Here is a 13066-nt window from a genome sequence, read left to right as displayed (position 1 = left end):
ACTACATAGTTGTGTCCAGGTCACCATAAAACAAAAAAAGCCATCACTTGAAAAGCAGTACAAACTCCGTGCTCTATTGGTATAGCTAACAGTGGGTAACCTTGGAGCATTTGCTCTCTACTAGGTAATGTGCTAATCACTTTCAATGGACTGCTTGATTCAACCTGTATAATAACTCAGTCAGGTACTGTTGGCTGCATTTCACACGTGAGCAAACTCAGGTAGGTACAGTGAGGTTAAGACCGTGCTCTAAATGATGCAAGTAGCTTAAGTGGCAAAACCAGGATTTGAAGCCGAGTAGTCTGGCTCCAGGGTCCGTACCCTTGACATTCTCCCATGAGTTACTAATTTAGTTCACACTCGCAGTGAAAAAATAACCTATAGCCTGAGAAAGCATTTCACCTCACAAATGTGATTTTAAAAAAGAAGAAAACCACATACTACTAAAAAAGAGGTTAGCAGAGTCTAGCTTTTTTCCTCAGTCCTTCTTCACGGCTTGACAAAGTGCCTGATCCATAGTAGGTGCACAAAGTATTTACTGAAGGAGGGAAGGAAGTAATCAGGCCTAAGGAGAACAAAGATTGAGATCGTACAGTCTGGAAAGGTTTTACCCTCACATCCTCACATAATCGAGTACAAGATCACTTACATAAGAAGACACGGGCCTTCTGACAAGGAGAGTTGTTTTCTCTCTTCCCGAGGCACAGCCTGCAAAATGAAGTTCAAAGTCTTCAAAGCCTTTTTGGAGTCAGAGAGGCATTCATGAGGAAGAAACAAAACAGAGACCTATGCACAACTTTCTCCAAGGTTCCAGAGCAACTGTTATCTGTTTTGTTATTTGCACCTTACCTCCCGTTGAATCAAATGATTTACAGTCTTTTCTGTCACCAGAGATCCTAAGGGAAATATGAAGGAATCCAGCATCTGAATTTTCCCTGAAAGTATAATTTTAAAAGAATCAAATTGATGCTCAAAAGAATAAGGAAATGACTGCTACACAGCCGGACGAGGCAAAGACTGAAAAAGCCAGGGCAGCAGTGAACATTGCAGAAATTATATATCTGGACAAGGGACAAATGAGAGCCTGCTTCAAGTTCTAGATACCTCAGGCCACACAGACCCGCACTGCATAGATACCACTGAGGAAATCAGCAGCAGCATATGCAGGCGTGGCTGTATGTGACGATCAATCTCAAGCAAAGCTTCTTTTTTGTCCAGACTGAGCAACTGCAAAGGACAGCTCCTACACACAGTTTTCCATAGTTTCTATGAGTTTCTTACAATTGCGTATTTTATAAAAATAAAATTTTAGGGGCTGGCCACGTGGCGCAGCAGTTAAGTGCACACATTCCACTTCAGTGGCCCGGGGTTCGCCGGTTCAGATCCCAGGTGCGGATATGGCACCACTCAGCAAGTCATGCTGTGGCAGGCGTCCCACATATAAAGTAGAGGAAGATGGGCACGGATGTTAGCTCAGGGCCAGTCTTCCTCAGCAAAAAGAGGAGGATTGGCAGCAGATGTTAGCTCAGGGCTGATCTTCCTCAAAAAATAAAAAAATAATAAAAAATAAATAAATAAAATTGTTAGGGGCCGGCCCCATGGCCAAGTGGTTAAGTTCAAGTGCTCCACTTCAGTGGCCCACAGTTTCACCGGTTCAGATCCTGGGCACAGACATGGCATTGCTCATCAGGCCATGCTGAGGTGGCATCCCACATGCCACAACTAGAAAGACCCACAACTAAAATATACAACTAGGTGCTGGGGGGATTTGGGGAGAAAAAGCAAAAAAAAAAAAAAAGGAAGAAGATTGGCAACAGTTAGCTCAGGTGCCAATCTTTAAAAACAAACTAAAGAATAAAAATTTTATAAGGTCTTATGCTAACAGAAGCAGGAATTTTCTTAATAAAGTTTGGGTCTTTATTAAATAGCATAATCATAGAAACTTCAACAGCTGCATATATGTCAGTACATAGTAAAAAACAAGGTACGTGGTAGTACTTTATGCTTATTAAACAATAAACTATCCTTTATGACTTCATTTATGCATGTTAAGATATGAAATGCCAGTGGTAGTGTACACTGCAAAAACTCATGAGGAGGTCCTGGCACTACTTTGATAGGTTCAGATGTGCAGTTTTGATATGCAAGTTTTTAAATCACATATTACATACTTTTTAACCCTCATATAACTCATGCAATTGTAGGAACCCAAACCAGGAAGTAGAAATAAAAAACACCCCTCTTCAGCCCAAAAAGCCATACTTATACTGCAGATGATCTCTGGAAACCAGAAATTTGACTAGGGGCTGTACCAACAACTTGCCTGCCAGCTTAAAACTTAAGAGAAAGAGTCTAACAGGGTCCAGGTGTTCCACATGGAAGCAGGGGACCCTAGAGACACTTACATACCCTGTTAATTAGCAAACAGATGACATTCAATCTTTTCTTTAAAGAGCAGTAAAGAAAAACTAACAAATACAACCCTATGAAAAAAGAGAGGAGTATTGTAAGTCAAGAGGTAGCAGAAAAGTGACTTTTAAGAAATGCTTACTTCAAGAAACTTAAACATTTAGGAATCTGCTTGTCTCAAAGTTCAAAAGAACATAAATTCTATGAAACAAAAATTAGATTTCCAAGAGAATGCAACAGTCTAAGATGAACATAGAGAACAGAGAAATAAAAGAAATACATAATATGAAAATCAAAGCCATTCTAGATACTTCAATCTGAGGGAATTTAATACAGGGAATTAGTCATAAATACATCGGTGGCCACTACTACCCCACTTCCTCCCCAGGAAGTCACAGGAAGGAAGTGGTATTACCAGATCTGAGGAATCAAGGTCACCTGACAAAATGGACAACCACAAATAGGCCTGAGCCACAGGGACTGTGCAGTCACTCTCAGAGATGGTACCTCAGCAGAAGGAAGGGGGAGAAATGTCTTCTCTGCTCCCTCCTACCTCCAATTTCCTGCCATTGGCTAAACCTAGCAGGAAGCCAGTTGCTAAGAAAGCCTAGGGAAGAAAGTTCTCTGCATTACAAAGTAGAGAGAGAGAGAGAGAGAGCGTGGAATGAATCTGAGAGCAGAGGCAGATCACCACCCACAGGTTTCAAGGAAGCAAAGATGTAAGAGCAGAATTGAAGTCTGTACTGGAGGCAATGAGAACAGAATTATTTAAAGCGATGGCTTCCAAGAAAGACTTAAAAACTCTCAAAATGCACAGGAAAAAATGAGTGAGAGAAAGATGCATATGAAGACCATAAAGATGCAATGGATGCATAATAGATAAACTCTTTCTATGCTGTTCTCTTTGTAAGATTAACTATAATGGACTTTTTGGTGCATTGCATTCATGCTTTTTTCCCCGCTTCTCTGTTATGTAGCAGTCATGCTATTGGGTGGGGCTGGCTAGCTCCAGGGGTGGACCCTGATTGGCTTAAAACATGCAGGGGCATCCCATTCATCTTTCCATAATGATTGGTTCATTTAGGGGAGGCATCCAATCAGAGCAAAGCTAGGGCTTTTGTATGATCATTGTGGAAAGCAAACATTTCACCCCGAGATGTGAACCAGGAAGCACAAAGCTCTGTTGCTGCCGCCATCTTGGAATCATCAAGGGAGACCAACTTGCGAGTGAAGACAAGTCTGAGGAAGGCAGCACTGAAAGAATTAGAGAGCACGGAGCATGGTTGTGACCAAAGAGCTCCTGAAACTTTCTGTCCCTGGACTTTTTAGTTTGTTGAGCCAATAAGTCATCTTTATCATTTTAGCCTGTTTGAAGTAGATATTCTGTTACATATGCCAAAAACACTTTAACTCAGTGGTTTTCAACTAGAGATGATTTTTGCCCCTGTCCCCCTATTCCCCACTCCCTACCCCAGGGAGCAGTTAGCAATGTCTGGAGATGTTTCTGGTTGTCACAACTGGGGAAGTGGGAGGGACTATATTGGCGTACAGTAACCAGAAGCTACGAGTGCTGCTAGACATCCCATAATGTACAGCACAGCCCCCTAAAACAAAGATTTATCCGTCAATAATGCCATAGTTGAACAACCCTGCTCTAACTGACAAAATTATCAAAGAAAAAAATTTCCTGAGCTGAATTAAGGTTTGATTTCAAAATAGCGCTTCAAAAACCACATAAAACAAACGCGTTTGCACATGTTCACGACAACATTAGAAGACAATGAAACAGAGTAAAGTGAGAGTTACATTGCATAAAAGCCACAAAGACATTCTTAAATGATAAAAAGTTCTGACCATGTCCCAGCCTCATACTCTAATAACGCTCTTGAAAATAGATTATAGCAGATGGAGATGAAGCAGAATAAAGGACGCAAGAATGAGGACATTGTGGTATAAACAGGTTGGTAGCGAGCCCTAAATAAATGTTGTAAATAAGACTACAACACAAGCCAAACAGCAAATTTATTTACAAAGATACGTAACAGGGCCCTAAAATTTACCCAGATTAAAGAAGTCGGGGTAGAAGATAGAGGAGGAATAAAAACATGCCTATCCTTGTCCTATATAAAGAAGAAATAGGTGCTGCCATTTTCATGTTGATCATTAAATTAAGAGTAACTAGCAGTAGAATAAAACTAGGACATGAGCCATTCAAATCACTACAAAGGAGGAAATTGTGAAAGAAAATCAAATCCACCCAGCAAAGCACAAAGCAAAAGAATCCTACAAATGGAAAACACATACAGTAAGATGGCAAATCTTGGCCTAAAAAGGAGGAATAATTCTATCAGTGGCAGGAGGATGTGGGAAGGAGGTCAGAGAAAACATCCTTGCACTTGAGAGAGAGAGGTTAAACTTCAGCTCTGTAGAGCCTGGACTTATCAACACCCGTGCAAAACGACTGTCAGAGGCCACATGTGAAAACTTGACACTTGCAAAGAGGCCAGTGCCCCCGAGGTGGTCAGAGTGGGCTCCAAGCATAAGTCGTCATTGCTATGAGCTAAATTCTGCCCCCCGCCCCCCAGATAAATATGTTGACGCCCTAACCTCCCTGTGATGGTACTTGAAATGGGCTCCTTTGGGGAGGTAAGCAGCGTTAGATAAGGTCATGAGGGAGGGGTCTTCATGATGAGATTAGTGCCGTTATAGGACAAGACCCTAGAGAGCTGGCTCCCTCTCCGTCATGTGAGGACACCGGGAGAAGGGAGCCATCTGCAAGTCAGAGAGCTCTCACCAGAACCCCACGTGCTGGCACCCTGGTCTCAGACTTCCAGCCTCCAGGACTGTGAGGAAGTAAATTTCCGTTGTTTAAGCCGCCCAGCCCATGGTATTTTGTGATGGCAGCCCGAGCCAATAGAGTCATCTGGAGCAGCGTTTCCTCCACGCCGAGCAATGGAGTTATTACAAGGATTATGCGAATCTGTACATGCACCAAACAACAACTGTGGACTGATTAGATCTCTCCCATATGTAATTTTTTTCAAATACGCAGTGTATATATACAGTTGTAACTAATAAAAGACAAGCTTATTTTTAAATGTTACAAAATTCAAAGTAATTTTTACTACTAACCGATTTTAGATACAGTAGCCATCACTTAGGAAGTTCATAAAAAATTGACTTGAAAGTATTTGGATCTGCTGGCTTAGATTATGGGGACCTTTTTCACAAATCAGCTAAGCACCAGGCATTCTTAAGCTTCCAGTACTGAATTTCCTCAGTTACAAGATACCATCCATTGTAGAATGTAGTGTTACTTTAATAACAGCGTTTCAAAAGAAAAATTAAAAGATGGACAATAGAGGACATACTCACTTTAAGATGGCCCCAATTACAGAAATGTTCAAATATTGTAAGTGAATCTTTGAACTTACGGTTTCATAATTCAAAATGTTGAATTACCTTTAACTTGAGCTAAACTGAACAAAATCATCGCTCTAACCTCCTAATTTTCTAAAATTTTACCCTTTACACTCTTAAAAAACAGAGATAGGCATCTGAATCAGCTCCAAGTTAAATCAGTAGTAGCTAAACTTTTGCTGGTTTGGAATGACAAAAGTGGCTCCATTTCTGGATGGAGCCAAGTAGCCAAATGGTGACAGTACCAGCTAAACAAAAATGCCCCTCAGGCACACCGGGACACACTTTACAACAAAGTTCATCTCAGCATCACAATGTGACTATCATAAGATGGTCGATAAATCCAAATGTAATATTTAAACCCACTTCACTTCTATATATCATTTAGATAAATATTCTTTTCTCCATACCTATTAATGAAATGTAAATAGCCAATTAGTAGTAAATAATGCACTTACCTTTACTACTCCTCGTGGAAATAATCTAATAAACAGAAAGAAAAAGGAAAGCTTGTATTATCTTTAAAAAACACTATAAACTATAACATCAATGCATTAATGATGATAGTTCTCTAACAGGCAGGCTTTGACTTTAAATACAGTAGAAAAACATTTTTAGAGAAATCCTATTTGACCTGCAATCACTTTATTAAAATCAGCATATCACCCTCAATCATGTGAATGATATATTTGTATGTATGAAAATAAATCACTTCATTTTTCTATAACATTGATTACGTATATTAACGTTTGCTTCTATTTCACATAATATACTAATAATAAAATATGAGAGTCTTTTAGTAAAACCCACATCTGAGAAAAACACAAGTTTTATAAATAACTCAAAGATTCCTGCAAATTACCAATGGTATCCGCTCCGTGGAGCGTCCACCCCCATCCTTACCAACGCCGTGTCAAAGAAGTCTTCTGTAACATTAACCAGGGATGTGTCGGAGGCTAGATCTGCCATGGTCAGAAATCCTGTTGTTCTTTCAAACCAGGAAACCATGTAGACAAGAGAAGAAACGCTAATGGATACCAGTATGACTGAGTAACTACAGCCTATTTGATAAAATTTGTCAGGCTAATTCTTTCACTAGAGCAGAATAATTTTAAAGACCTTTTTTGTTCCATAACATTTCAATTAAGCCTGGCCATCTAGAACACCCCAGGATGGAATGACACTGCTACAGAGTTGCAATAAGTAAGTTCTCAGATACCAGCAAGAATTGGAGAGTTGGCCAGGATCAATGCCAGAAAGCCATATAAGGCGGTTAGTGAGTGAGGCTTAAGAGATAAATGAGCCTCCCCAACGCAGGAGGTCTCGTCCTGCGGGAAGCTGTAGAAAACGGGCTATCAAAGGAGATGCAGAGTTTGGAAAGTGCTCCACAAGTCTGCGCAGTACCGTAAATACACCTCAGGCCTGGCTACCTTTCTTTTGCCAAAAGCTTCTAGCTAACTGGAGACTTTTTTTGCATAGGAACATATATCCAAGTTCACATTAAGTTGCTAGGGTTGTTATGATTTAGAATAAACTTTTATAAACCCTCGTAGAATGTATTTATTCAATAAAGTGAAGGCCACCTTTGGACCACTTTTGCTGACACTGGTTACTCTTACAAAAAGAAAAAATCCTTCATGCATAGTTAGAAATCATCAGTTGAACACAAAATTAGTAAGATGAGTGTGTGATGAACAACTCGGACAGAAGTGAGGCCTTGGAAACTTCGTCCACTTTAGAGCTAAGAACCCAAGGCACCAGCTCAAGACCATGGACAAACCAATGAGATCTCGCCCTTGGCTGCACATTAGGAAAACCTGGGGAGTTCTGAACCGCCCCGATGCCTGGGACTCATCGCAGAGCCAGGAAATCAGAATCTCTGATGGGAACCCTGGTAGGGCTTGTTAAAGCTGATTCTAATGTACGACAAGGCTTGAGAGCTATGTTCCAATAACATTTCTTTTATCTCAAATCAGACAAATATTTGCATTAGACTGAATCACGCGCCTCCTGAAGCAAACTTTTCTCCAACAGCCCGAGGGAAGAAACGTCCCTCTATACAGCAGAACTCACTGCGAAGGAAGTATTTTCTCCCTGCCTACGTTCATGCTCAATTCTATGCTTTTAGATGCATTTTTGTCCCCATTCCATTTATCCCCCCAAATCCTATCCCCCTCCCAGCCCACCAAAATATATTGGTTGAGTGTAAATATAGACAAGTGGGGGAAATGCCACATTATGTGATCAAGATGTGGAGTAGGAAGTCACTCTCTGAACCCATTTATGTGCAAGGATCATACATGGTCTGCCCTCACAGCTGTGTCATTACCAGAAGCCAGATGAAATATTTATAGATGCAATAGCTACTATTCATTAAGCATATGGTATAGGACAAGCTGCTTAATCCCACAGGACTAAATATATTCCTTCCTATAGGAAAACGTTATTTTATTGAACTGACTTCCCAGCACACTGTGTTGAGTCTGCAAACACAATTGGCTTTAAAAGCATGGAGTCTAGTATCCCATTCACTTTGATAATATCTATCTGTTCTCCTTGGCCAAAACCTACATGAAATAATACTACACGCTTTAGAATGTGTCTAAATGATGGTTATAAGTGTTTTGTCATCAACTAGAATTCCAATGGAATATGGAAATTTGATCTGACACTTTAAACCTTGAGAGGGTATTCTTAAATCTAAAGAGGAAATTCAGCTTGGGGGAGACCCCAATTCATCCCCCTCAAAAATAAGCTTAAGGTGCCCCTGGGACATCCTGCCCCATTTCTTTTGCAGTTTTATCTGTTCTCTGCATGAATAAGTATATCAGGGAGTTAGGTGAGGCTAAATGCCAAATGAAATATATACAGTTTGCATAAGGACAGTCCTTAGACCTCCCATGCAAACACTTTTAAAGTCCCTGAGAGGGACTTCATAAATAACTGACAGCTTCCCTCATTTTTGTCCCTGTTTCCAACTTAGGACCAACTAGAGAAAGCCAAATATGCACCCCTAGCCAATTAGATAAGATACCCCACTTCTAGCTGGCCCACCTACAGCTGCCCCCAGGCCAGCAGCCTCCCTGCCCGAAGCCTTCCCCGTTTCCACTCCTCTGCCTGCCTTTGAGTCTCTGCCAAAACTCAAGTGATGGTAGCTGGCTCCTTTGCTATAGCAAGTGCTGAATAAATAGCCTTTGCCTGTTAAAAAGATAAAATAGGAGCCGGCCCGGTAGCGCAGCGGTTAAGTGCGCACATTCCGCTTCAGCGGCCCCGGGTTCGCTGGTTCAGATCCCAGGTGCAGACACAGCACAGCTTGGCACACCATGCTGTGGTAGGCAGAGACGCATCTCCTTGACCCAACCTGGTCTTAATAAACTTCAGGTATTGGGGGGTAAATCAAAGATTTTATTACCAGCCAGATCACCCTTCTGCCCCTCTACCTCCCCCGATCTGCTCACCAATAAGTAAATCGTCTCAGGGCTGCAAAAATCTCATCATGAAAAGAGGAGAATGGAGGCAAGAGATTTTGCAAACTCTGCTTTGCTTCCAGATGCCATTATAAAGGCACTCATGATGTTACCTTCTGGTTAATTAAAAAGCAGAAGAGAACTTCATACCTGGGGTATGACTTAGAATAAGCAAAAAATGTTTTTCCTGTTTGTTTTTTCAGATTTGACTGGGATTTAGAAAGTTGGAAAAGTGAGCTGTAGCAAGGGGAAGTATTTGATAATTTATCTAGATCCAAACTTGTTAATAAAGTCTATTAAAATAGTTATAGAGCCGTTGTTGGGGGAGGGGAGTGTGGCATAGTCTACTCCCCTCTCATCCTATATTTCCAAGTCAAATTCACTAAAATAATAAAAACACGTTGTTACTGCATTGGCTCGTCACGTGGAGAAGCGGGCTGGATCTCACTCACTCCTGTACACTCCCAGAGTGCCCTGCCCAGCACGGACATCAGGAAACACGTGTAACTTAATTTTTGATTGGACATAGGCAACAAGCATTGGAGCCAATTTCTTTTCAAGTTTGATTTCAAAGGAACAGAATGTCAGATTTAATTAGCCAGTTCCTTAAGTTACTCAAAGCGACACAAAATCAAAACCTGACACTTATCTTTGGGATCAGTCTCTGTTGGACTAGCAGAGGCTCATCTTCTCTGAGGCCATCTATGAGGAAGCGCTGAATACATTTCAGCAACAGTGAAACATTCCGAAACTCATTTTTATCCAGTTCCTAGGTATTAGACCATACTAAGTTAAAAGGCTTACAAATAATTACACATTGCTATCCTGGTCACAAAGCAAAACCATTTACTTGCCTTGCTTATTGATCTGTCAAGACGGTATAACAGAAGATGATTATATTTTTGAGGAATGTGGTGCTCTCTCTGTTGAAAATACTCTTCTATTTTTTGAAATCCTTTATCATGGAAAGCATCAGTAATAAGCGATTGAAGCTGGAAAGTTGATAGTTCGCAAATTACTTTTTTCCCCAAGGGCATTTATTTCATAACAACATTTCTAACTATCATTATCAATAATAATTTGGTGTGGAAATAATAGATGGTAAATACAGAATAGAGAGTTATATCTTGAAGTAAATAATCACGGAGCCAATTGAGCTGGTTGGCTTAAGAGAGTAGTTCGCAAAACGTGGTTCCTGGACCACGAGCAGCATAGGCATCACCTGGGGGCTTGTTAGGACTCAAACTCTGGTGGGTGGGGCCCTTCAGGTGATTCTGATGCTAAAGTTCAAGAACCTCTGACTTCAGGAAAACTACACTGGAATTACAGATATCTGTGGGTAAAGAGACTATCCTCAGTAATGTTAGAATTTCTAATACACTAGAAAATTCTAAGCCTATTATCACTCATTAAGTGACATACATGATCATCATAGATGGAAGAAAATGCATTCACCACTAATAATTACGGATAGAAGTTAATACGCAAATTGCCATGAGTTTGCATTCTCATGCAATTTAATGACTGAAATTGATCTTTTCTGCCTGAACATTAGGCAAGACATACTTCTAAGTATGTACACTTGAATGACAGACATTTCCCTAAATATCTATATGATAAAAGATACGATTTTTTGGTTTAAAAATATCCAGTCCAATCCTACAGGCTAAATTACAATATACAATATTATTTTAATAGAGGTATTTGCCTGTATACAGCCCAAAGTTCCACTTAGTACTGACTTAAGTGGGGAGACAGCATTTGAAATTACTCCATTTAAACAGAGCATTTTCCTCGTCGAGTCACCACACAGTGAGCCTATTTGTGCCAAGTGTGGTAAGTGTTCTGCAGACCACCTCCTTTAACCCTGGCCACCACCATGAGAGGTTAGCGTCTTTATCTGGAGATGATCCCGGCAAGGTGGCTGGGAAAGGGTAAGAACTGGCGTAAGATCACTCACAATCTGAGTCACACTCAGATGCTCTTGACTCAGAAGCTCACGCTGCTGCCTGGCTTCTCTAGACTCAGAATAAATCCAAACCCTCTGCCTTGGTCTGCAGTGGAGGAACAATTGTCCTGATCACCCGGGGAACTCACAACTTGAAACAGTACACACACACACACACACACACACACACAGAATAAACTCCGTCTTTACGTAGAAAGCATCCACGGCCATTCCACTCCCATCGTCTTCCTTAGCAGACTGCAAAGGACCTTCCTTTTCCTGTGCACAGTGAAAAGATGTTTTTAAAAAAATTTTTATTTCAAAGAAATCTATTTCAAGTTTTAGAAATAAAGGTTCATATTGTTTTCCTGAACAAATAGTTTTTGTTTGCTCATGGCATGGATTACAGGTCTAAGAAGGTACTACTTTGAAAAAAACCAAAATTTTATCCAACCTTCTTTAGCGCTGTGACAAATTATCAGAAGCAGCAAAGATCATTGTAACAAACACACAAAATAGACAATTTTAAACTGCATAGTGATGACTATAAAATGGAAAGGAAGCTTTTAACTAATGAACCGTTTTCAGAATGAAAGCTTGTAAAATAAAGTTTTAAAAAATGTCCTTCAAGCCCAGTCATGATTTTAAGCTTTATATTTCTGACGTATACGAATTTTAAATGTGACGCCAGGACTGACACTGAAACTTCAAGGATCAACAACCACCAGAAGATAATTTGCAAAAAAATTAGTGGATTGTTACACATTTTCTTCAAAAGTGACCCCTAAGTATACCATTCTGGTTTTCACAACACATTATGCTATGTTAACAGCCTCTCATCTGCTCACTTCACCCCAACAATTTAATTGAAAAGTATAATACACAAAAAATATTCTTAAAAAATTTCTTCTAAAGCGTTTAAAAAAAAAATCTAGCTTGGACTAACAGTTCCACGTCTACAAGTACTTGACTAAAATCCTTGACTGTCAGCATATTTTACAGTATTATCATTATTTATAGATACGAAAAAATATGGTGAATTCAAAGACCCAAATTCAGACTTATTTTTTTTCACCAGAAGCGTATTCAGTTAAACGAATGCTGAAAAGCAGCAGCACTGGCGGTGCCAATCCGATACTCCCCGACCCCGGGGCCGCGGGCGTCTTAAGGTTCATCCCTCGCCGCGCGGTCAGCAGATGTCCCAGCGCTCAGGACCGTAGATCTGGGCCCAGGTGGGTTAACGTCAACGCACTTTGTAGAAGCAAGGGGGGAAACAGTCCGCGCAACTTGAAAAGAACTTTCTCGTTGCCTTCTAGCATTAACGCTCCAGTGTTCCCTTCCTGAGCGCTTTATTAGCAAGGACCAGAGGTTTCTATCCTGCCTTGTTACGTCGCTGAAAGCTGCCAATAAACTCCAAGCAAACCTAAGGAGGTTGAAGCACCCATAAGGGCCTCCGAAGGGCTGTTCCCTCGGCTGCCGGGGGGACTGTAGCCGCGTCCAGCCTCTAGTGGTACACGCGAGAATGAGCGCCCACGGACAGTGCCCCACTAGAACGGTGGCAGGGAGGCCACCCTGCCCACCCTCCGGGGGTCACTCACCGCCTGCATGCCGAGGCTCCCGGCCGGATGCCGTGCACCCGCGCCCAGGGCGCGCCACGCACTGCGCCGCGCTCAGCCTCCTGCAGTTGGGCCGCCGAGGCCCGGGCGGGCTGGGATGCACCGCGCCGAGGGCCCGGGCAGCCCGCGGCTCCGGGATTCCGATCTTCGCCGGGAACTCTAATTGATGAACCCGCCCCTAAAATCGACTAGAATACTGTGTGTGA

At 41.4% G+C, this 13066-nt stretch overlaps 1 protein-coding gene across 1 annotated transcript in view; it reads right to left on the bottom strand.

Annotated features, from left to right (window-relative positions):
* The window catches only part of SYCP2L (synaptonemal complex protein 2 like), a 97682-nt gene extending 84831 nt beyond the window's left edge, over positions 1-12851 (bottom strand). Inside the window, 8 exon segments of the mRNA XM_023624503.2 lie at positions 650-738; positions 850-935; positions 6288-6312; positions 6733-6837; positions 9946-10065; positions 10151-10288; positions 11455-11523; positions 12843-12851. Coding sequence (XP_023480271.1) covers positions 650-738; positions 850-935; positions 6288-6312; positions 6733-6837; positions 9946-10065; positions 10151-10288; positions 11455-11523; positions 12843-12851 — 641 coding nt within the window.
* Positions 12852-13066: the final 215 nt, after the last annotated feature.

This window comes from Equus caballus, chromosome 20 (assembly GCF_041296265.1).
Source record: "Equus caballus isolate H_3958 breed thoroughbred chromosome 20, TB-T2T, whole genome shotgun sequence".
Taxonomy (NCBI): domain Eukaryota; kingdom Metazoa; phylum Chordata; class Mammalia; order Perissodactyla; family Equidae; genus Equus; species Equus caballus.
The sequence above is the reverse complement of the archived record's forward strand: the minus strand, read 5'-3'. Positions and strand labels throughout refer to the sequence as shown.